Below are 22,424 nucleotides of genomic sequence, written 5' to 3' on the forward strand. Positions count from 1 at the left end.
CCGCTTAGTAGGCTCAGTTGGTTGAGATGCTACGATTCCTGGTGTTTCCACTGAATGACATCTACTTCCTAATTAGGCTAGTTGGCTTGTAGCTGATAGAATAGCTCCCTGCGCATCACTTCCCCTGAATTTCACAACAATAACCATGGAAAAGAACGTTCCGATGATCGATCCTTTAACTCCAGCCAACGCCGTAAAAGCCGCGCGGGTAGACACATGCTGTGATGTCAAAGGGTCAGGGACTTATGTGTCGACCAAAGTGGGCCAATATTACCCATTATTCAGCATCTGCTCGGTCCGACTTTATTCCTTTGTTTTCACCTTTTTTCATCCAGCTCTCCCAGATAGATTCAGATAGTTAGAGACCTTAGAGACCTCAATTTCTTCAATGCATATCCATATTCTTATATAATCGGTGATACTAGCTCATACGCGTATTCAGCTGACCGACATTATGTTAGGGACGTACCGTATTCGGTATGGTCACGTGGCCTCTCTTAGTCACCCACTTAGTCAGCTCGCCTGAGCCCCCTGAATTGAACAGAAGAGAATTGTGTACAGAATCGTGCCTCGCGAAAATTTGTTACCCATCCAGATAGTCAGCTCGCCCGAGCCCCTTGAATTGAAGAGAATCGTGCCTCGCGAACAATTCCTAGAGCCTTCGAGCGTCGTTGCGGGGGCCATCCAAATCCATAAGCGGGAGTCTGGAAATGTTCTCATTTTTCGTACTTGCTTTAATGAATGTGCAGGTCAGGTTAATAATGGTTTACTTGTTCTTCATATAATGAGCCAACAATCGAGAACGAAATCACTAGAACGAGACCAATCGGTGGTGACTTGACTACGTTCCGCGATGCTATAGTAAGTTTTGGAGTAGCAAATGGCAAGCAAGAGAGGCAGCATCCATCACCTAAAACAGCGCACGGGCAAACTAGGGACCATCTCACAGGGCGTAGCGCAATGTAACCCAAGATGAACCTAGTCATTAGCTGTGGGCGCTATATATCCAGCCCTGCAAACCTACGGCCATATCTGAGACGCCCGCCCGTTGCTGACAGTAGGTAGTGGGTAACAAGCCAGCCAGCCTTGTCCAACAAAATTAAGTGGTTGGCACCAGAAACTTGCAGGGATACACGCGTCATAAATATCCAGCAGGGTTAATGCCAGTCGGGCGACCGACCTGGAGCTATTAAGCCTAGCGTTATCCTATCCACTGCGCGCAGTTGGTTCCATCACCATCCCCCGCAGCATCACATCCAATAATATGGGCATTTACACTCGGCTACCCGAAGGCATCGACGAGGTCGACATCATCGTTGCCGGCGGTTTGTTTATTCACCTCTTCTGCTTATTATAAGTTTATACTAACAAGCTCCTTCTCTCTCGTTAGGCGGTACCGCGGCGTGCGTCGTTGCTTCCAGGCTTGCCGATGCCGACCCCTCGCTGTCCATCCTCGTAGTAGAGGGCGGGCAGAACAATAAGGGCAACCACTTGATTGCGTTCCCGCTCCTTTTCCCAACTGCACTGCTTCCCACCAGTACCGCAACCCTGTTCTACAAGGGAAATGCGGAGCCACAGTTGGACAACCGCGAAATAACCGTCCCAACCGGTGGTGTTCTGGGCGGAGGTTCGTCAATCAACTTGATGATGTATAGTCGTGCTCAACGCCATGATTGGGATTCGTGGGCCACTCCCGGATGGTCCACAGATGAAATGATCCCTTTCTTAAAAAAAGTAGGTTAATGGATTGCTAAAGCTGCGCTCTGTGACCCTTGCGGCCTTGCCATTTTGTACTACAGTGTTGACTAACCCGCTATTACTCGTTGTAGCTTGAGACGTATCATGGCCCTGGCCCTGATTCTGTTCACGGAAAAGATGGCCCTATTGTTGTGTCTCAGGGAACATTCTGCTCTGAGCGTGCGACAGATCAATTCATTGCTGCCGCCAACAAGGTAGGCTACCCGACGGTTAAGGATCTTCAAGACCTCGACACCAGCAACGGCGTTCAACGTGCCCTCCGCTTTGTCGGCACAGATGGTCGCCGCCAGGATGCCGCCAGTAACTACTTGCATCCGAGGCTGGAAGATGGAGCACACCCAAACCTCCACATCCTCGTTGAGACCAAGGTTATCAAGATCCTTTTCGAGAGCAAACGAGCTGTGGGTGTTGAGTTCAAGCCAAACCCTGCCTTCCAAAAGGACAACACCAATGTTCAACGCGTCAAGGCCAGGAAGCTTGTAATTAGTTCCTGTGGCGCTCTCGGAACCCCATTGCTCCTCGAGAGGTCCGGTCTCGGCGACGAAGCCGTTCTTAACAAGGCTGGCGTTCCTGTTGTCGCCCATATCCCTGGAATTGGCCGGAACTACCAGGATCATCATCTCTTGACTCAGCCATACTACAGTGCCTTGGAGCCAAGCGAGACGTTTGACGCCCCCCTGGCCGGTAGAATTAACATGGAAGAGTTAATCAAATCAAATGCGCCAATCATGGGGTGGAATGGCCAAGATGCCTCCTGCAAGCTGCGTCCCACTGAGGCCGATGTTACTGCCCTTGGACCTGAATTCGAGGCGGCATACGCAAGGGACTATCTCTCCACTCCCAACAAGCCCCTGGCGCTAATAGCTTTGTTAGGCGGCTTCCCCGGTGATCCGTCCGCCATTGAGCCAGCACAATACCTCGCGACCTCTTTGTTTACCGTCTACCCCTACGCCAGAGGCCACGTCCACATCACAAGCCCAGATCTCGACGCGGATATTGCGTTTGAGACTGGATTCTTGAACAGTGAATTGGATGTCAAGAAGCTCATTTGGGCGTACAAGAAGCAGCGAGAAATCGTGCGCAGAATGGATGCTTACCGCGGAGAGTTTGTTGGCGCGCATCCGCCGTTTGCCGAGGATTCGGCCGCGGCCCTTGTCAAGCTGGACAAGCCGAATGACAAGAACATCTCTGACATCCAATACACTGCAGAGGACGACAAGGTCATTGAGGCCTGGGTGCGCAAGAATGTGGGCACTACCTGGCATTCACTGGGTACTTGCAAGATGGGCGCGCTGGCTGATGGCGGCGTGGTTGATGCCGATCTCAATGTTCATGGGATTGAGGGCCTGAAGCTCGTGGACCTGAGCATTGTTCCTCAAAACATTGGCGCAAACACAGCCACCACTGCATATGCAATTGGTGAGAAGGCAGCTACCATTATTTTGAAAGACCTTGGGCTTGCTGTCAGCCAGTGAACTGCCGCGCAGTAAGGACATACTGCTTTAGATTACAAGTGTAATGGTCGGATGTGTGCACTTTTCCCACAGCTGACATATTCTGCTTTGAACTATCAATATAGCCAATTATATGTATTTATTTTTTTTAAAAAATATCTGCTAGTTTACCACAAGATTGCGGTGAAATTCTGTCTGTATGTAAGCTTGAGAATCTACCTAATTTGCGATAGAATTATCTGCTTAGTGGGTTTATAGATATGGACGCGCCCATAGAGTATTCTGCCCGCAGTAGTACTTTTCTCACACAAAATTCATTCTCAAGAAAAAAGTTTAAGTCCGAAAGTCGATTCCAAAGTCGAACAAACAGGAAACGGCTGTAAGCTACACCACTATAGAGGGCTGTTAACCGGTAATTGCCCGGCGACCAGCCTACCCTAGAGCGCAGCCTTTCGAACAGCTTACCGTCACGGCCATCGCCAGTTCATCTGCTGCTCTCCATCCACATCACATCTGCTCAGTCACGACACTCCCACATGCCAGGAGAGCGAGCGCCAAAGTGAAGGCCTGTAATGATTGCCCCCTTTCTCTGGAGTTAGAAGATCGATCATGCGCTTTGCTGCCTCGACTTGTATATCCTAATCCCATAAATATATGAACATCCCGGAATTAATGACCTTCCCTTTCTTCGCCAGGTCCATAATCTCGGGTGTGTCTGAAAAGAAGCTCTGGACTAAGAACTTAGACTTAAGGCTTATATCCTAAAATAGCTTAAATCCCAGGTCGATAAAGCCTTGTTATAGCTCCGGCGCGATGAGGTTTTCCGATGGTGCTTTATCATATACTAGGCGGCGTAGGTCTTGGCCAAGTCCGTAGCCTAAATCTAGAAATAGATTACTGGCTTTGATCTCTCTTAGAAGTTAGAACGAGCTGGTAGCTCGGAGACTGGTAAAGGTCGCAGTGGAGAAATATAAACTTCTCAAAGCAGGAGTAACTTCCGGAGCCGAGCTTTCACCGCAGCGTAGATCTCTCTTTCTCCGAAGACCTGGTCTGCTATGTCTCGCGGATGTTGGTCTTCGAAGAGCTTTTAGGAGTATTTAAGCTAGATTTACTCTTATTAATAATAAAAGCTATTCTATATCCTCGATACAGACTAGGCAGCCTTAAATATTAAAAAATAATAATAGGATAGTTACTGGTATCTCTCTTTTCGTATAAATTTATTCCTAAGATTTTTAGGTTTAATATATGTAAAGGGCTAGAGCCCGTTTGGCCTCTCGGGCCAATGTCCCTATTATCCCTGTTGTCCCTATTGTCCCTACTGTCCCTACTGTCCCTACTGTCCCTACTGTCCCTTTTGGCCCTGTTGGCCCTCGATGTTAGGGACCTACCATATTCGGTATGGTCACGTGGCCTCACTTAGTCACCCATCTAGATAGTCAGCTCGCCTGAGCCCCTTGAATTCAGAGAATTGTGCCTCGCGAACAGGTTATGAGACCCTCTATATCTTTCTTTTAGAGCTGATATTACGTGGTTTTAAACCACCTGTTTTGTCTATTTAATTGCCCCTCGAGGAATTGATAATAACTTTAATTAAAATGGGCCCGAAGAAGGGAAAAGCGCCTGCTAGGGATGAATCTCCATACTGTACACCTGGCCCATCCTCTCCTGCGATAATAAGACCACTAACACGAGATACTGCATTGAAGAAGGAAGAGGATAATCGCATGGAATACATGTTAAGGGATTAATTTAGGGATCTCTAAGCGCAGCTGCAGAATCAACAAACTTAAATGCAGCAAATAATAGAGCTAATTCAACGCAGTTAATCGCCCCTTTTAAGTACGCCTACTCCAAATCCGAAGCCCACATTAACAGCTCTACCGCCACCAAGCGAGGATGACGCCGGCCGCGCGAGTATAATACAAGCAGTCAGCGCCATGCGGAAGGATATTAGTCAAAAGCTTTAATATAAACTACAATCTCTGAAGATTTCCAATTTTGCGGATTAGAAAGAGGATCTATTTAAAGACGCCCGTATTATAAACGTGGAGTTAATCTTGATTAACAAGGAGCTTAATCCACCAGACAGTGACGAGCTCAATTCAGCAATTTGGCAGATAAAGAATAAAGCTTTGGCTATCCGAATCTACCATTAATGTCGCGAGAAGTGCAGGATGCCTAGGTAAGATAATATCTGAAGGCAGCTGTATTATATATACGAATCTAAGGAATAGTAACGAAGGCCCAGGAGCGCTATAACCTAGTGCGAGAAATATTAATATCGAATTATATAATAGCGATTATTTGGGTACAAAGCAAGCTTTTAAACTCCAGGCACGCGCGAAACCTCATTACTGTGGATAAATATTTTATAATATCCACTATATTCGCCTAGCAATTGCAATCGAATTTTATAACGAATAAGCTTGATCCATTCCTTGCCTCAGGGGCAGGAAATCAACGATTAAGAATACCATCTAGTTAAGATTGACAACAGTTAAAATTGCAACAATCTAATACCGCTGTTTAAAGACTTCTGGATAAACCAACAATCTAATGCATTAAAAAAAGCCGGATAACAAGTCATCGGACTTACCTTTTAAAATGCGAAATTATCTTGCAGTTATTATAAATAATATTTTACAAGGATATGCTGGTATCAGAATCCCGAGGTAATTTCTTTTAATTAAGCAACACCAGCATTTCTCAAGCGAATTAACAAGTATAGGGCTATAAAAGGTGATCCTGCATATGCACCACCACCGAAGCCCTTGGCATCTGCAAATTATATTGCAGAATTAAGCATGCAACCACTAGAATAGTATGTGGATACATGCACTTTGTACTATATAACCCCCTAACAAGATGTTTTTTCAACGTACGAAATTCTACCGACTGGTATACCTAATATTGGCGGATCCTTAGGTGGACAAAAGCCTCCCCTTGCTGAGGGAACAGCCCGAATAACATTTAATAATATTACCCTTGATATACCAGAGGTGCGCCACGTACCTGGTTTATTAGCAAATTTATTAAGTTACGCGCAGCTCCTAAAAGCAGGTTTTAAACTATTAATCCTAGAGGACGCGTACACTAATATTGTTTTTACTAATAAAAATAGCTTGACTATCACTGCAGTCCCTTCGACGACGAACTGTTATAAGATTAACAGTGTGATATACAAGATATCTTATTTAAAGGAATTAGCTTTTACAGCTATAGCCTCTAAAGCACCCAATCCTTAGGTGGCTACTATAATCTAATAGCATTGATAATTAGCGCACCTAAATTACCCTGATATTTTACAATTATCTCGTACGCCTGGCAGTTAGATTAAGGTTTTTAATCCCCAATCTCGGCCCTTTTGCGATATTTATCACACGGCAAACCAAAGGCGCAACCTATCTTATATCTTGGTAAAATATACCACGAGACCTCTTTAACACATTTTTATTAATATTGCGGGTGGAGGTAATACTCTGTCTGAACGCTATAAGCAGCTTAACAACCCTGCTTCTTGTACGGGTTCCCGCTATTATATACTGATAACAGACGACGCAACACGGTATCAGTGGATTATATTTCTTAAAGATAAAAAGCTTGTCCATCAACATCTCGAGCAATGGCTTAGCTATATAAAAAACCAAGGCTTTTAACCGCCTGCATTCGTGCATTGCGATAACGAATTTGTGACTAAGGAAATAATAAAATAGGTAAATAAAAATAGTGCGAAGTTAGAGTTAACTAATCCTTATTTTTTATAGTAGAATAGACCAGGCAAATATACTAACTAGATTATTATTAAGTATATATATATAATTCTGCATGATTCTAGATTACTATATTAGCTTTGGCAGGACACTATATAACACGCAGTTTATATTACAAACAACATCCCTATATCTACTACACTGTACGCAGATTACTTAGTTCAGGGGGTATTTACCAATCCAGATATTTAACCCTTGTAGCATGTTATACTGTATTCTATATTTTTTAACAAGTATCTGTAGATTGCTCACATTCGTCCCTTTGGTTGTTGTGTTTAGTATTATAACAACCCAGGACATCAAGATTTTAACAAGATTATTGGCTGCAGTGCTCCAGGTGTCTATATTAGCAGCGATTCTTTAACTAATTATAAGGTCTATGTCAAAGAGATAAACAAGGTTATTTAGACTGGCCATGTTTTATTCAACGAACAGGCTTAGAGGGAATAGCCTACAAAAAAACCGATTAATTCTACCGTACCTCCGGACCCTAAATATCTCGCGCAAGAAGCGCTGCATCTCATGGGGATTCTCCCGCGGAGGACAACGGACAATCTGACTGGGTTCAACCTGCTAAAGGCTTTGCTCTATTTGCAGGATTTACTCCTACTTCGCCTGCTTCTGCTGAGGCAAATCGACCTCCAACTCTAAATACTTGGCAGGAAGCAATGAAATCACCTGATAAAGATAAATAGTTAGCAGCTTGCGAGCTTGAAGCTTCCTGTCTTAACAAAATTAAGGTATAGGACTTAATTAATAAGCAATCTATACCTAAGGGCTTGAAGCCTATCCCTGGTTGTTGGGGTTTTAGTGTTAAGGACCTTAATAACGGCACCTTTAAATACAAGGCATGTTGGGTTATACGTGGTAACTTGGTTAAACAAGATCCTTATTTTGGGGAGATATATTCGCTAGTGGTATATCCCCAAATAATTAATATCCTATTCGCGGTTGCAGCTTATCGCAAATAGTATATCGCTCAGGCGGACGCAGTGCAGGCGTTTTTAATAGTAAAGTTAATATGCCAATATATATACGCTAACTAACCGGCTTTTTAAAAGGGTAATCCTAATACCATAGTTTGCAAGCTAAATAACACCCTGTACAGTCTCGCGCCTTCTGCATGTATATAGTATAACCGTCTCTCTGTAGTGATTTTAAAGCTTTGGACTTTAAAACAAGCGACTACGACCCAGGCCTATGGATTCACCAAACTCGCAAGAATCTCTATGTGACTGCTTATGTAGATGATTTTGCTATTATTATAGTGCTTAAAGTAGATATAGAATAGCTTCTAAGCGCAATACAGCGAAAATTCGCGATTAAAGAGATAGCTTACCTTAAGCATTTCCTTGGCATAGAAATTACTTAATCTAATAGTCAGATTAAGCTTATGCAGACCTCTTATATTAATAATCTTATTACTTCGGCAGGGCTCGCAGATACCCATCCAGTCTCTTTACCTACAGATCCGGGTTTAGTTATCGATAACGACCCCAATCCCACCCTTAACAAAGAATATAATCGACTTACGGGTAGTTTTTAATGGCTTGCCTTAAGAACCCGTCCAGATATTGCGTGTATCGCGAGCTTGCTAGCATAATTTAACAAGGCCCCTAACAAAAGGCATTCGAGCGGCCAAACACTTAATTTGATATTTAAAAGGATTTTGTACACGGGGTATCACCTTTCGCATGTCAAATGGACCCCTACCGCAACCACTGGTTTATACCAATTCGGACTGGGGAGGTCCTTATTATAATTGTCGGTTAGTATTAGGTAGGCTGACCGTTGGGACGGGATTCGGGATCCCGGGCGAGTTTCAGTCCCGTCCCATATTCCCATGGGAATCACATTTTGATTCCCACCCCGTGCCAAGACTTTTGGGAAGGGATTCCCATTAGAAGGGATTCGGGATGGGAGATTCCCATTCCCACTTACTTTAGAAATTAGGTCCCGTTTCCCGTCCCATTTCCTAACCTAAGATCCCGAATCCCATCCCATTTCCTAACAAAGAATCCCGAATCCCGTCCCACTTCCTAATAGGGTATAGTCTAAAAATTTATATAGTATAAAAATAAGAAATTTTACTATGTTGAAGTAATATAAAGTAGTTATTTATCACGTGATTAAAATAAGGGAAATTCCCATGGGATTTTCCCAGGAATCGGGATATTCCCATTCCCTTCCCATCTATAAGTTCGGTCCCGTTTCCCGTCCCATTCCCGAATAGAAATTAGAGGGAATCCCGATCTAGGGAATGGGATATTCCCTAAGATCCCTAATTCCCATAAATTTCCTGAAATTGGTCCCGTTCCGTCCCGGTCCCGTTCGGGAGGGAAATCCCAAAGGAAAATCCCTTCCCAACGGCCAGCCTAGTATTAGGCTATATTATACTTTTAGCCGGTGCCCTAATATTATAGCGATCTGCCAAACCAATATCCATTGCCTTATCATCCAATGAGGCTGAATATATGGCGGTGTCGGACGCAGCTCGGGAAATACAGTGGCTTCGTCGCCTACTTAATAAAATAGAGATCTACTCTGCGCCTTTGGACCCTATTGCATTCCACGTGGATAATAAAGGTTACAAGGATCTTATTAGTTCAACGGTCACCACCAAGCGCTCTAAACATATTGATATTTGGTATTATTATACGCGCGAGCTCGCGGCGGACCGCATTATTAATATTCGGCTATGCCCTAGTAAGGAGAACGCTGCTGATGGCCTCACTAAATTGCTTCGATCCGAAGGATTCACGGCTTTTCTCGATAATATAGGTTTAGCTTAGTTTTTGGCTTTTTGGCTTTTTGCTTTACAAGCGATTCTGTACGTAATGGTGCTGGGTGAGCACGCTTCGGCCAGGGGGTGTTAGGGACCTACCATATTCGGTATGGTCACGTGGCCTCACTTAGTCACCCATCTAGATAGTCAGCTCGCCTGAGCCCCTTGAATTCAGAGAATTGTGCCTCGCGAACACTCGATCCCTGTCACGTGACTCCCCATCTTGTTTGTTTACCGCTCATTTTCCTCTTCCTTTCTTCCCTCCTTCAACGATTCCTTCTTGTACATAACCTACCTATCTGTAGGTTCTACGGGTTCAGCCCTTGACAATATACACTTTAACTATAACTAGATACTATACAAACAGCTAAAGAGTTACCTAAGACTTATCTTAACTTAGTTAACTAGTAGCGGCTACCCGGCCACCCGTTCAATAGAACAAGCAATCGCTTCCAACACCCTATTCTGATCACGTGGCCACACACCATAACACCTCGAACACACCACCACCTCTACAGGTAGCTCCTTAAGTTAGTTGTTTCGAATATGAGTCGCCCTACGTTCTGAATAGATCTTGTTTCATTCTACCTAGGTTTAGGACCGTGACAATATGAGGGCAATGGCAATGATTGACGCACAGCGAAAGCAGGGCTAGCGCGGCAGAGTGTTGCTAGAGAAATAGTAGTCTGGTACAATTTGCCAGGGGCTGTAACAGCCAAGGAAATAATATCCATTTGGACCACACCCACTTAAAAAATAAGGCATAGCCGATAAAAAGCTACATGTTAGATAGCCCAACAAATATTAAGCCGAGCCCGCTGAGGGGAGTGAGAGGGCATAATGGGTGGGGCCTTGCAGTGTATGAGAAGCTGAAATCACGACCCCTCACCTTTTTTTTTTTCTTCTTCTTCTGGGAATACTGTGAAAATTAATAGAGAGGGTTGGCACATGTCGATGTAAATTAGCACACAGTGCAAGGCAGGCATTCTTGGCTGCAGTGGTATAACAAGATTTTGACAAAAGTATACCTAAAACTCCTAAGCCATCAAGGTATCAATCAATGCGATTACTGTCAAACCAAAGAAAGAAATAAGAAATAAAGGAAACCATTAAACATTTCGAAATGGACAATGACTAGAGTTACCAAAGTCAAACTATTTTCTCAAACGCTGCGTGACAGTCACAACGCTGTCTACACGAATGGCAGCATCGCCAGAGTTGGGACGCGGGGTTGTACCATGAATACCCGAGCGAAGGTAAGAGACATAGGCTCTAGCGCCAGCATAATAATGCTCGTCTTTGTGGGGAAATAACTGCGCAGAGCTCTCCTGTGACTCCAGGCTGTGGCCGTCATTGTCAACGCTCTTTTTTATAGAGCTCGAGTTCATCGCAATACTTTGAGATTGCGAATCCGGTGCAGAGTAACTCCGCAATGCCGCAGTGCCTTTGCTGCCCTTGATGGTGCTAAACAGAGAGTGAACTTTGCTGGATATCTTGGAAAAGTAGTTGTTGGCCGGGTATCGGCCCAGCGCAGTCATGGGCGGCAAGCAAATACACAGCATGGTGATGGGCGCCTCGGCACCAACCCAGAAGGCCAGATGAACAACCGAGTCTATAAAGAACGAACACATTAGTTACAGGACAAGGTATCAGGTATCGGAGACTCATGACGTACAGGTAATATCCCAAGTCCAAGGTACTACCAGTCAGAAGAACTGTAATGAGTCGGCCAATGGAAACGACAATGACACTGTTTGTTCTTGGTTAGTAGTGGCATGACGCGATAATCATTGCCGCGGTCCAACACTTTACCTGTAACCAATAACAAAGACTCCGATGATGGCCATCTTGCGCGTCGTGGTCATTTGCAGGGTCCAGATCTTCGGCAAAAGCAGCAGCAATAACATTAACGTGCAAGAGCTTCGGGGTTACAGTGTTCCGTCACCTTTCTGAGTCAATTAGACGCTGAAGGCAAGTGATTTACTAGACCCTCAGCTTTTCTAACGGCAAGCAGCGCTCAATGATTTATCCTTATACCTCGTAACAGCGTTGCTCGTTCTTCCCCCTTCCTGTGTCTTACACTCCACCAGTAGAGGCAGAACTCTTTGGAGACTTGTCAAAACTCGACTCTACCATCAATTCTGATGATTTTGACGTCAGCAAGCTTATCCGATTGTTTGCCACAGTACTGACTCAGGAGCCCGATGAAGTAATATGGAACAAAGTCCATGCACCAATTGTCGACTCCACCCCTCCCCCAAAGTCGCTACCTTTTCTCAGTCAAACCCCCTATTTGCATACTACAAGTAGCTTTGTTAACTCCTCTGACGCAAGCACGTCGATTTCATTCTAAAGGAAGAACTTAGGTCAAAGGGGGGGGGATGCATCAAATAGAATCGATTGAGTTGAGAGTTGGAAGTTGATGCACTATTTAGAGGGAGGGGTAGGACACCGTGAATAACTATGCCGCCCACATTATTTATGTCACAGGTTACGATGTATAAACCTCCCGGGTGGCAGCATTGTAGCCTGGGTACGTGCCGAGGCTCATTTCACATCGCAGGGAAGCAAATGTTATGGTCGGTATAATTCGGCTTCACCGAAGCTAATCATCCTCGCCGATCACCCGCACCTCCCACAATTCCCCCTGAAGATCACGGCAGGAAGGTTGGCGGAGCGCACTGCTCCCAAAAAGTATAGTCTGCCTCCTAGTAATTCGCGGCGTTTCATCCAGTCTTTGCTGATCAAGTTGACAACAAACATTCCGGGGCAGGCTACCTGCTACCAATGGTATGGAATTATCCCTGACTCCTTTAATCAATAAACCGCTTCTTTCACCGAATGCAAAATAGAGATGACATGTGAGGAACATATTAATAGAGATTATATCAAAAATGTCAAACGCTTAATTCGGGATTTGTCAAGCTGTATAGTATGATAGCGATAGTTGTCCCATTTCTTTATAACATAAAGACCAGCACTCACCCGTAGAACTGGCCGAGAATAATTTTATTTCCTGAAACGATCGGCTATCAAGACGACCGCCTGGCCAAAGCACTGTATCTCTCTTCACACGATCGGGTGATACTGAGGATCCAGTAGACAAGGTGTGACCATGGTTGTCTGAGAATATGCCCTTTATAAAGCTTATGATCCCCGGCTTATTCATCAGGCAGTATGTCTTGCACCCTTGGATCAGGACTTGGAGTATGGAACAACGTTCTGGGGTAAAGATGACCATGACACTATCACAACACAGCCACCAGCAACAATTCCAGCAATAGTTCCTCCCGCTATGTCTGAGCCATTATTTTTCTTTGCATTTAATGTTGCATATGCGGCACGGTCACTGGTTTTACCACACCGCTAGAATTCCACATTTGTATCGTTTGGGTTTGCAAGGCCATCCGAGACTTGTAGTCTACTAGAGATAGGGAAGTCGGGGAGGCTGCTGGCTGACCCTGAGAATTTGTCTCTGATTTATTTTTAGATAGCTTTACTCCTTGGTACGTAACAAGCTTCACCATCCTCCACTTGAGACCAAATACATTGAACCCCACCATATTTTTGCGGGGGTGGTACCAGCCATAGAGCCTTGAGTTAGGTAATACTAGATTAGTTAGTCGTTGATGATTTTAGAATCTGCACTAGATTCGAACTTAACCGTGGTAGAGTAACTATTTGGGCAAATCGCCAAAAAAAAAGACCGTTTCACCTATATTTTTCGGTTCTTTATGCTCCACTTCCCGCCCTCTCAGAACTTTAAGCATCAAATAGTTATTAGTTAACTAACTAAAAATTTATGATTAATCCGGTATTCAGTTAAAGACCTGTCGTACATAACTAAATCCCAGACTAGATGCAGCATGTCCTTAAGCCCTGAAACGTACTTAAACCGCTGGAATACGATGTGGTTCATCCGTCTTCAGTTCTCTTCAACTCTTCATCTTCTTCTCTTCTCCCTTCCTGAATGTTAATATACTATAAATAATTTAATGAACGTGCTGACCCTTCTTTTCTTTCTTTCTGTGGCCTACGCCTATGCCAATCCTGGCCCCTGTTCCGGTAACTGTTGGACGCATGATCCAGGATTCTTCCAGCGCGTATCCGACGGCAAGTATTTTCGCTTCGCCACGGGGAACGGCATCCACGTCGCCTCGGCCGATTCGATAGAAGGGCCCTGGAAAGAGGACGGATATGTCTTTCCCCATGGTTCGTCCATTGACCACCCGGGGAACGACGATCTCTGGGTATCTTTCCCCATATATACACTACTGGCTCCTGTGCTATGCTAATTGATAGGCCCCCGATGTCCACTACGAAAGCGGCCAGTATTTCATGTACTACTCGGTGTCTACCCTCGGCTCCCAGGACTCAATCATCGGAGTGGCCACGTCCCCCTCGATGGAGGTGGGTACCTGGACCGACCACGGATGGATTGGACTGTCATCAACGTCGCAGAAGCCCTATAACACCATCGATGCCAACTGGGTGCGCATCGGCGGGAAACCCTATCTGAACTGGGGATCGTACTGGCATGGTCTATACCAGGTCCCCATGGCCACGCCGCTGGACCTGAGCCATCAGACCCCGACAAATATCGCCTACAATGCGACGGGCAACCACGACATCGAGGCAAGTTTCATGTTCGAGCATGACGGATGGTACTATTTGACATTTTCGTCAGGGAAGACGGGAGATTATGACCAGCAGGAACTAGCTCCAGGAGATGAATACCGCATTGTTGTGTGTCGGTCAAAGAGTGGGACTGGCGGATTTGTACGTTCTCTCTATTCTTCTATTTATTTTAGGTCTAACAAAGACAGGTCGATCAAAAAGGCAGATCATGCCTGGAAAGTGGAGGCACCACGCTACTCGCCAGCCATGGGAAAGTCTACGGCCCGGGAGGACAGTAAGACTATATATACTTACATACATATATCTTCAGATGACTAATAACAAAATAGGGGCATCGCCAATGACAAGAAGCTAGGTCTCGTGCTGTATTATCACTATACTGACACTTCGATTGGGTTGTCTACCGACCAGTACCAGTTTGGATGGAATCAGCTGCGGTGGAAGGATGGATGGCCGGTGGTATAATTATAGATATGCTGTAGATACGCTCTGCATGTGGAATATGCATTCGACTTATATCCATTCTGTCATTCGATCATTCTTTTTGGAAATAGTCCTCAAGCAAATACCTAGCACATTTATGGTAAATCTTACACGGTTGGAAGTTCAATCACATACCAAGTATTCACATAGACCACAAGAGTTAGGCTAACTACGTTCCCCTTTTATTTTTTTGGAGGATGATTTCTTAGCATTAGTCAAACCGTTCCAATTTTGTAAACTAGATCACCAGGAATGGGCTATCCAGTATTTATGCCATTGCTCTTTAGTGACAGCCATTTAGTGTCAGCCGAATTTCTCTGGTCCACCAAGTTCACCGTCATTCCCGCCTCCATCCTCAACGCTCTGTGCCCAGTTTTCGAGAACCCTGTAAATCTGTACATTGTGGGAAGGGATAAATCCATTTAAATAGACCTGATAAAGGCAATCGTGACCATCCTTCGGACGTTGATCTTGAAAGCTAAAATCAACGTCAACCGCCATTGGTATACCAGTGCTTTGTTCACCCACCCATTTGCTCCAACGTCAAACGGCAGTCATAGCGCACCAACTCCTAAAGGCATTCATATAATTTGGAACAAGCTTGGTTTAAATAATCCGGCTGGTACAATGCCTTCATAATTATTCGCCCATTTTACCAAGTCTTCCCCGTCCACCGGAAATAGTAAGAGAGTTATTTCGTGTAATTTATAGCGTGATCTCCATTTTGAGAAAGCTGTGACTCTGTTTGAGGCCTATATACTTAGCTATTTCAGAAGACGTGGGCACCCGAATCCCCGGGGCAATGTGATGAAAAGCGATTGGACATTTCACAATAGCTTTTAAAGACTCGTAGGCGAGGGGAACGGTGACTCCATTGTGGTGGGTTTTTGTCAAGTGGTTTTAATTTAGAGGTGCAAATAATATATTCAAAGACTCTGATCAACTACATAGAGACACTACACGAGAAGTATATTTGCACCCAGGCTCATGAACTGTTGTGGTTTAGAGGAAGATTGAATTGTTCTTATTCTCATCTGAAAACTTGAGGGTTTATTTATACATAGTGAACACCAGATTTCCAATCAATCGGATTCTAGAATCTATTTCGTGTATGAAGCTCTTCTATCTGGTCGAGCCTCAATTCACAACACTGACCATGGTTCTCGAGGCTAACGTGAGATACGTGGATCAACGCGATGACGGGTCTCATAAATATTTCTATATTGGGATTAGTGTTTACCGAATAAGGAATAGATTTATTTACCTGTAATTTACAAGTTTTTCCCAATTTTCGGTTCGCAAAGGCCTTTTTTACGGTTCTTTTTATTATTTATGGCTAAATGTCCATCCCTAGCTTGTAGACTAGTAAGCTGAAAATTCATTGGCTTTTCAATTTTAATTATTCATCGTAAACATCTTGGTGACTCATTGGGACTGTACTTTTAACTGCATGTTGAAATGCAGGTAGAATCCATATTCCATAAAATACAAGCATGGGTGTTGAAGTTCCCAGTAAGATAATAACAGTAAGTAAACTCCGCTGTTTCTTGTGTTTATTGTTCGACTGTATTAACCAGAATGGCCCTTTTCCCAAACTCCGCACATTACTTTAAGTGTGGACTAAGTTGAGTAATATATGGGTTTGGATCGCCGGCCCTGGTCTCCGCAGTTACATCAAAACCCACCAGTTCATGGAGACCGTGATCAGTGATAATAACGTGTTGGTTACCCGAAGCACCTCCAGCGGCAAAATAGTCGTCTTTATCTTTCACATGGAATCGGAGCGAGTCCACGCATGCGCCCGGTTGATCACCAGAATATACATCCATCCAATCGAGTTTTTTGTTGCTTGGAAAGTAAAAGGTCTCGTGTAGAACGCGCTGGCCTAGTTTATCTGGGGGCGGACAATATCCCGCCCGTTCCGGGGTTCCACCTTGAGGTTTGACTTCTATCCCTCGCAGCACTGTATAATCCTTATTGTTCACGCCGTGGAGAATTCCGGACCAGACATCTAGCCTTTCGAGAGGCGCATCCTTTGATGGGATATGAACCATGATAATTGAGCAATAACCTTTTAAAGGAGTTTCGGGATTTAAGGTCGCTTAGTAAATTCCCTTTGGTGTTATCTTTAATACCAGGGAGATAGTAAGATAAAGTATGAACAAAAAATGTCAGTTTGTATAAAGACAGAATAGCATGTACTTATAGCTCCACTACTTCTAGTTAACAAGGCGCGTTGCTTAACTATGACGTTACTTTCAATATAGGAGGCGAAGTGGGTATGCTTATTGATTACATATTAGTGCCATAATAGATATCCTATCCTATTAAAAATATTCGATGACTTCATTATAAAATTGCCTACCTGGGCTGCCAATTAGTCTATTTTTGATTTATAGATCTCCACATATTACATTCTCGAGGACGTTTGCGGTAAGTGAGTTAGGACCCAAATCTCTGCACTTGGATCATCCAAGCCTACGGACTCAGGATTAATAATAATAGGAATTTACCTAGTAGCATCTTCTTGGAATCTGTTTCTTTACAAGCTTGATTTAAAGTCTACACGTTGCAGCATCATGGACCTGCCAGTCTCATAGTGCTTCTAGTATATTGCCGGTGATTCGTACTGCAGATCTGCTCTCCCGCACTTGAAAAAAATGTGAGTTTAGAAGACTAGTAAGACAAAACCAGCCTTTGAACATTTCACTTCATTGATGGTGATCCAATAATGATGGCGATGGGCAAGAATCTCTGGTTATTATATTGCTGGTTCAGCCAGAGCTTGCCGGTCTCCCATTCTTTACCTAAGAAAACGGAAATTTCTCTAATGTATTATTTCTCTATGATCTCATACCCATGATTCGAAGAAAAATTAGGTTCTATGTTCAGTAGTGAGAGATCAATTATTGGAAAACAGGCTCTCACAATGATGTTCTCTTTGTATTAGAAGGATTGATTTAGTGCCCAGCAGTGCAGAGCGCAATTTGGGTTCTTAATAAAAGCGGATACCATGACAAGGATGGGCGGTGACGTCAACTAAGAATCCTACTCTAATGGTCGGAGACATTACCCGCGGCTTTAATTGGCAGGATCTTGTTGTCTGTCTCGTTCAAACATTGTAGGTGCTACTGTTCGGAATTTTCCTGTCATTCGACTAAACTCTTGGAATTGATACCGGTAGTTACGTATCCAACAAGTAATGAGATGGCGGAGCACACATAAGTTTAAAGATAAATTTATAATAATTACAGAGAGAAGCATGTAAAGCTCCCATATTTTATTATGGATTGCTCCAGTGGCTGAAGCCGGTGTCCATGACGTTACCGCAGAACACAGAATTAAGGTTTACAACCTAATTAAATCTAATAATTTCTTACACAGAACCAAGGATAACATGCCACTGGGTGATTAAACGGAAACTACCGAAAGCATGGATCTGGGAATTTCTTATTCCCCGACCTAAGTTTTGGCTGTCCAAGACTGTTTTACAATGCTTGCGGCACAGTAGCTTAGAGTGTAGACTGGTTGGAACCCTATTTTGAAACTACTCCTAGTTCCGGTCGACCTTGCAGTCTGCTGACAATTGCTAGACCACCACAGAATGGCCCTATCTTGCCGCCAGCCACAGAGATGATGGCTTTTAACTAACGTAACCGGACACCGAACGAGCCACCCAAATACCCAGTCAAAAAATCAAGATCCTGCGCAACTAAGATGAATCTATTCTTATACATATACATTAAATAAGCTATCTATTACGGCAGCTAGTTCTAATATGCCATATGGCCAACCTGATGGCAATTGCTGCATTTTGGTGGTGCTCGCTTTGTTTTAGTTGCTGGTTCCTCTGAATCCTACTCTGTTTAGCTTCTTGAGCAAGCTGCTGTCCTTCAGCCCCTCTTAAAGCAATTCCAGACGCAATATAAAATCTTTGACCTGTATTTTTCGCTTTCTCTTTCCACTTTCTGCCCGAAGCTCGGTCATCTCGTGCAGTATTAAATTTACTTCATGCATGGTAGATTCAGCTGCTTTAGCTAACTACTGGATTGCTTCATTCGGAGGGCTTTTAGAGTTACGATTAATATGACACTTGATAAGCCGCTTTTGGTTTTGCACCTCAGCAGCATTATAAGGAATTTTTGCAGTCCATTCCCACCCGGGTGCCCATAAGCAGTAGATGGTGGAGTAATATGCTTAATAGTAAGCTCCTTAATACTTGCTAGCGTTTTAATGGAACTAGACCAGATACTTGACATCCACTGCAAATAGTAGTAGATAATAAAGCATTCTCGCGTGGTGTTTTATAAGGGTCTAGAAAGATCTCATTTGTAATACTATAAGTACCATTATGAATACTTTCATCACTTCTGCACCATATGCATTCTTAAGGGTGCAAAACGGCTAACATCAAGTGGTTGTAGTTTATCAGATGAACGAGAAGGCATATATAAAGGAATAATTTGATGGTTCTTGCAGACGAGATCAAATTCTGCTGACTCATGACTAGATTAAGAATTAAAGCCGAACAGAATAAGTTAGTCCAGATCGGGACATCGTGAAATATATAGTATACTTAATATCTCTCATAGAGGGGTTGGGCAGAAAATCCTCCTGAATATGATGTGACTCGGGGGGAGGGGGGGGTGAAGGCAGTAAGCTCATCGAACAGCTACACGCAACCAGTTGCCTAATATAGGGAACGACATTGATATCTGTTCGATATTCGGCTAATACCGAATAGGAAAGTAGACTCTATTCTCGAAAGGTGCTTAAAATGATTGTTTTAGATGGTTTCTTGATTATATTGATCAACATATGATCATTCTTGTGATTATTATGGATCATTAGGTTGCGTCTTCTGCTAGGTGTAGGGGATGTCAAGGGCTGAACCCATAGAACCTACAAGATAGGTTATGTACAAGAAGGAATCGTTGAAGAAGGGAAGAAAGGAAGAAAGGAAGAGGAAACAAGCGGTAAACAAACAAGGTGGGGAGTCACGTGACATCGATCGAGGGCCAATGGGGGCCAAAAGGGTCAGTAGGGACAGTAGGGACAGTAGGGACAGTAGGGACAGTAGGGACAGTAGGGACAGTAGGGACAATAGGGACAATAGGGACAATAGGGACAACGGGGACAATAGGGACAATAGGGACAACGGGGACAGTAGGGACAATAGGGACAACGGGGACAGTAGGGACAATAGGGACAACGGGGACAGTAGGGACATTGGGCCCGAGAGGTCAAACGGGCTCTAGCCCTTTACAGGGGAGTTCGTTTTACCCCTCTTTTATGACCTTGTTTACGTCACTATTACCACCAACTTATTTGACAATATCCTAGACCACGATAACCGTACTTCCTTGGTTAATTTGCACTCTAGAATACAGGAAGAGTGTTGAAGTATTCGGGGGTGTGAACCCCGCCCATTAGGCAACCACCTAAGATGTAGGCCATTAATTTATCATCAAGGAATTGATTAATTCTATCACTGCTTTCAGAGGATCCATATTGAATGAGTTATGGTGGTTTAAAAATCTACGGTTGTTTGGTCGGTGTTGTGGAACTACAGTAGGTCAGAGGAATTGGCATTGAATAGAGTGAACTAAGCCATTGAACTGGATGAGCGAACTTAGTATACAGGAATTTCGTCTGTGGGAAGACATATAAGCGAGGACTTCGCTGATCGTTCGGGTAATCCTTCGGGCCGATCCGATATTCATAACAGTCGGTGAGGAGATGTTTCGGGCGGCAGGCGGTGTCGGTCTGCGGAGGACACAGGTGGTAAAGTACGTTAACGGGGGACTTGTAATCGGAACACCAGCTGACTCTTCCCAGGGCACACTATTCACTGCTCAACGGATTGTATCATCCCTCGCCGCTTAAAACGCCAATTCAAATTATATTTTAAGCTGTTGGGCGTCTCGCAGTCTCAGAGGGTATTCAAGCTCAAATTCTGACATTCCTAATGGGAAGTTAAACTCAGTCAAGCTCCTTTACACCACGTAGTAGACCATCCCAGCTGCAACCAGCGGGACCAGGAAGAAAAGAAATGCCTTCCACGCCAGCCGTTTCAGTCCCCGTGTGAGCACAAGTTGAACTTTCTCATCGAGCCATTTCTTCTCGTTGAGATGGGGAAAGGGCCTGTCCGGTACCGGCTTCCCCAGAAACTCACACAGCGGCTTCCATCCATCCGAAAGTTTAAACTCTAGCAGTCTGTCCTTGGAGGTTATCCTCCGGACGAGCTCGTAATGTTTTCTGTATTGGTCTTTACTCCTGCGACGGGCATCCTCGGGATTAGATATCCCCAACCAACCTTGGAAGGTCGTCTTGTGGATTTTCCCGATCGGATGGGTGAAGAAGCGATCGATGTGATAGATAACTGTGACAAGCGGGTCGTAAGTATTTTTAATCACACTGTTTATCCAGCTGTCGTACCACGAGTCGATATCCCTCTCGACAAGCACGACTTTGGCCTCCGGATACGCTTCGATCAGGTCGTCTGCAAACGCAATGGCTGGGGTGTCGGACGAGACGGCCCCGTAGTCATGCAGCAGCTGGTCAAACTCCTCGCGCCCGAATTTGGACCCCATATCGAAGAATTTTCGATTCACCGCCTCTTGCCACATCTCGATGTCGCCAAACCGCGTCGACATGAACTGCGTGGAGTGCCAGCACCGTAGGCCAAGGATCTCGAGTGCATTGCACATGGCTAGTTTTGTTCTTCCCGATCAGCAACACGCGTCTTATCAGACCTCCATGGGAATGTCGAGGATGCGAACTTCGACTTACATGCTGTGCCCGTCCGGTTGAATCCTAGACATAGACATTCCAGAGGCACTGTTCGCTTCATCCCTCTTGGGGACTCGCTGTTCACGGGTCTAAAGAGCTCCGGATGTCGTTCTTGTGGTGTTGCCATTTCGGAAGGCAGATCGCGTGTTTCGTTCAAAGTGGAGGGTTTGATGCTATTCAATGTGGCTACCGAATAAATATCAAGAGTAAATTATAGAATCTATCCTTTTCGCACATAAATAAACCTCTGTCGAAATCACCCGGAGTCTCATAAAATCAGGTTGGTGTGGACAGGATTAAGGATTACAAAAAGGGGGGGAAGCAATCTAGGTGAATTAAATAATCTCTGCTAATGCGGAACCCCTGACTACTACTAGAACAATAACAGGGATATTAAAAAAATCACCCCTTTGAAGGGTTACATCTGTGGATGCGCCAAACAATCAGTATTTCAGGCTGTATGCCGGGGCTTAGGTTAGTGCTTACTGGTGCGCAAGTACGTGTAGGGTGATCAGGCTGGGGAGAAATGGCGCTAGGCTAACATTATTCAACTTTCACTGCTATGTCCGTTCTCATTCAACTTTAGGAGTGATAGTGACACGAATCGAGATGGGATATAGAAAGCTAATATTAAAAAAAAAAAAAAAGAAAAATGTGGAGTAGTGACAGCTATATCCGCCTATCCACTAAAACAACTTAAACCCTCCCACCCCCGCAACCCCCTCTGGAACAACACGACAG

General features: G+C 44.3%; 5 protein-coding genes across 5 annotated transcripts; 2 read left to right on the forward strand and 3 right to left on the reverse strand.

Moving 5' to 3' along the window:
• Nucleotides 1-1,264: 1,264 nt before the first annotated feature.
• On the forward strand, nt 1,265-3,233 carry ATNIH1004_008093 (GMC family oxidoreductase; the record flags this gene model as incomplete). Its single annotated transcript, XM_033572706.1, has 3 exons — nt 1,265-1,325; nt 1,391-1,734; nt 1,830-3,233. The coding sequence occupies 3 exons, from the start codon at nt 1,265-1,267 to the stop codon at nt 3,231-3,233; spliced, it is 1,809 nt and encodes a 602-aa protein (XP_033423258.1).
• Nucleotides 3,234-10,924: 7,691 nt separating this feature from the next.
• On the reverse strand, nt 10,925-11,635 carry ATNIH1004_008094 (uncharacterized protein; the record flags this gene model as incomplete). Its single annotated transcript, XM_033572707.1, has 3 exons — nt 10,925-11,382; nt 11,474-11,520; nt 11,583-11,635. The coding sequence occupies 3 exons, from the start codon at nt 11,633-11,635 to the stop codon at nt 10,925-10,927; spliced, it is 558 nt and encodes a 185-aa protein (XP_033423259.1).
• Nucleotides 11,636-13,765: 2,130 nt separating this feature from the next.
• On the forward strand, nt 13,766-14,873 carry ATNIH1004_008095 (arabinan endo-1,5-alpha-L-arabinosidase; the record flags this gene model as incomplete). Its single annotated transcript, XM_033572708.1, has 4 exons — nt 13,766-14,020; nt 14,073-14,549; nt 14,597-14,682; nt 14,738-14,873. 4 exons carry the CDS (start codon nt 13,766-13,768, stop codon nt 14,871-14,873), a joined length of 954 nt encoding a protein of 317 aa, XP_033423260.1.
• Nucleotides 14,874-16,495: 1,622 nt separating this feature from the next.
• ATNIH1004_008096 (uncharacterized protein) lies at nt 16,496-16,945 on the reverse strand (the record flags this gene model as incomplete). Its single annotated transcript, XM_033572709.1, has 1 exon — nt 16,496-16,945. One exon carries the CDS (start codon nt 16,943-16,945, stop codon nt 16,496-16,498), a length of 450 nt encoding a protein of 149 aa, XP_033423261.1.
• A 3,942-nt stretch (nt 16,946-20,887) lies between these two features.
• On the reverse strand, nt 20,888-21,810 carry ATNIH1004_008097 (sulfotransferase family protein; the record flags this gene model as incomplete). The annotated part of the gene is made up of 2 exons (XM_033572710.1): nt 20,888-21,603; nt 21,684-21,810. The coding sequence occupies 2 exons, from the start codon at nt 21,808-21,810 to the stop codon at nt 20,888-20,890; spliced, it is 843 nt and encodes a 280-aa protein (XP_033423262.1).
• Between the last annotated feature and the right edge of the window lie 614 nt (nt 21,811-22,424).

The sequence above is a fragment of the Aspergillus tanneri genome (assembly GCF_003426965.1).
Source record: "Aspergillus tanneri strain NIH1004 chromosome Unknown AapTan_6_pilon_pilon_pilon, whole genome shotgun sequence".
In the NCBI taxonomy this organism is placed as follows: Eukaryota; Fungi; Ascomycota; class Eurotiomycetes; order Eurotiales; family Aspergillaceae; genus Aspergillus; species Aspergillus tanneri.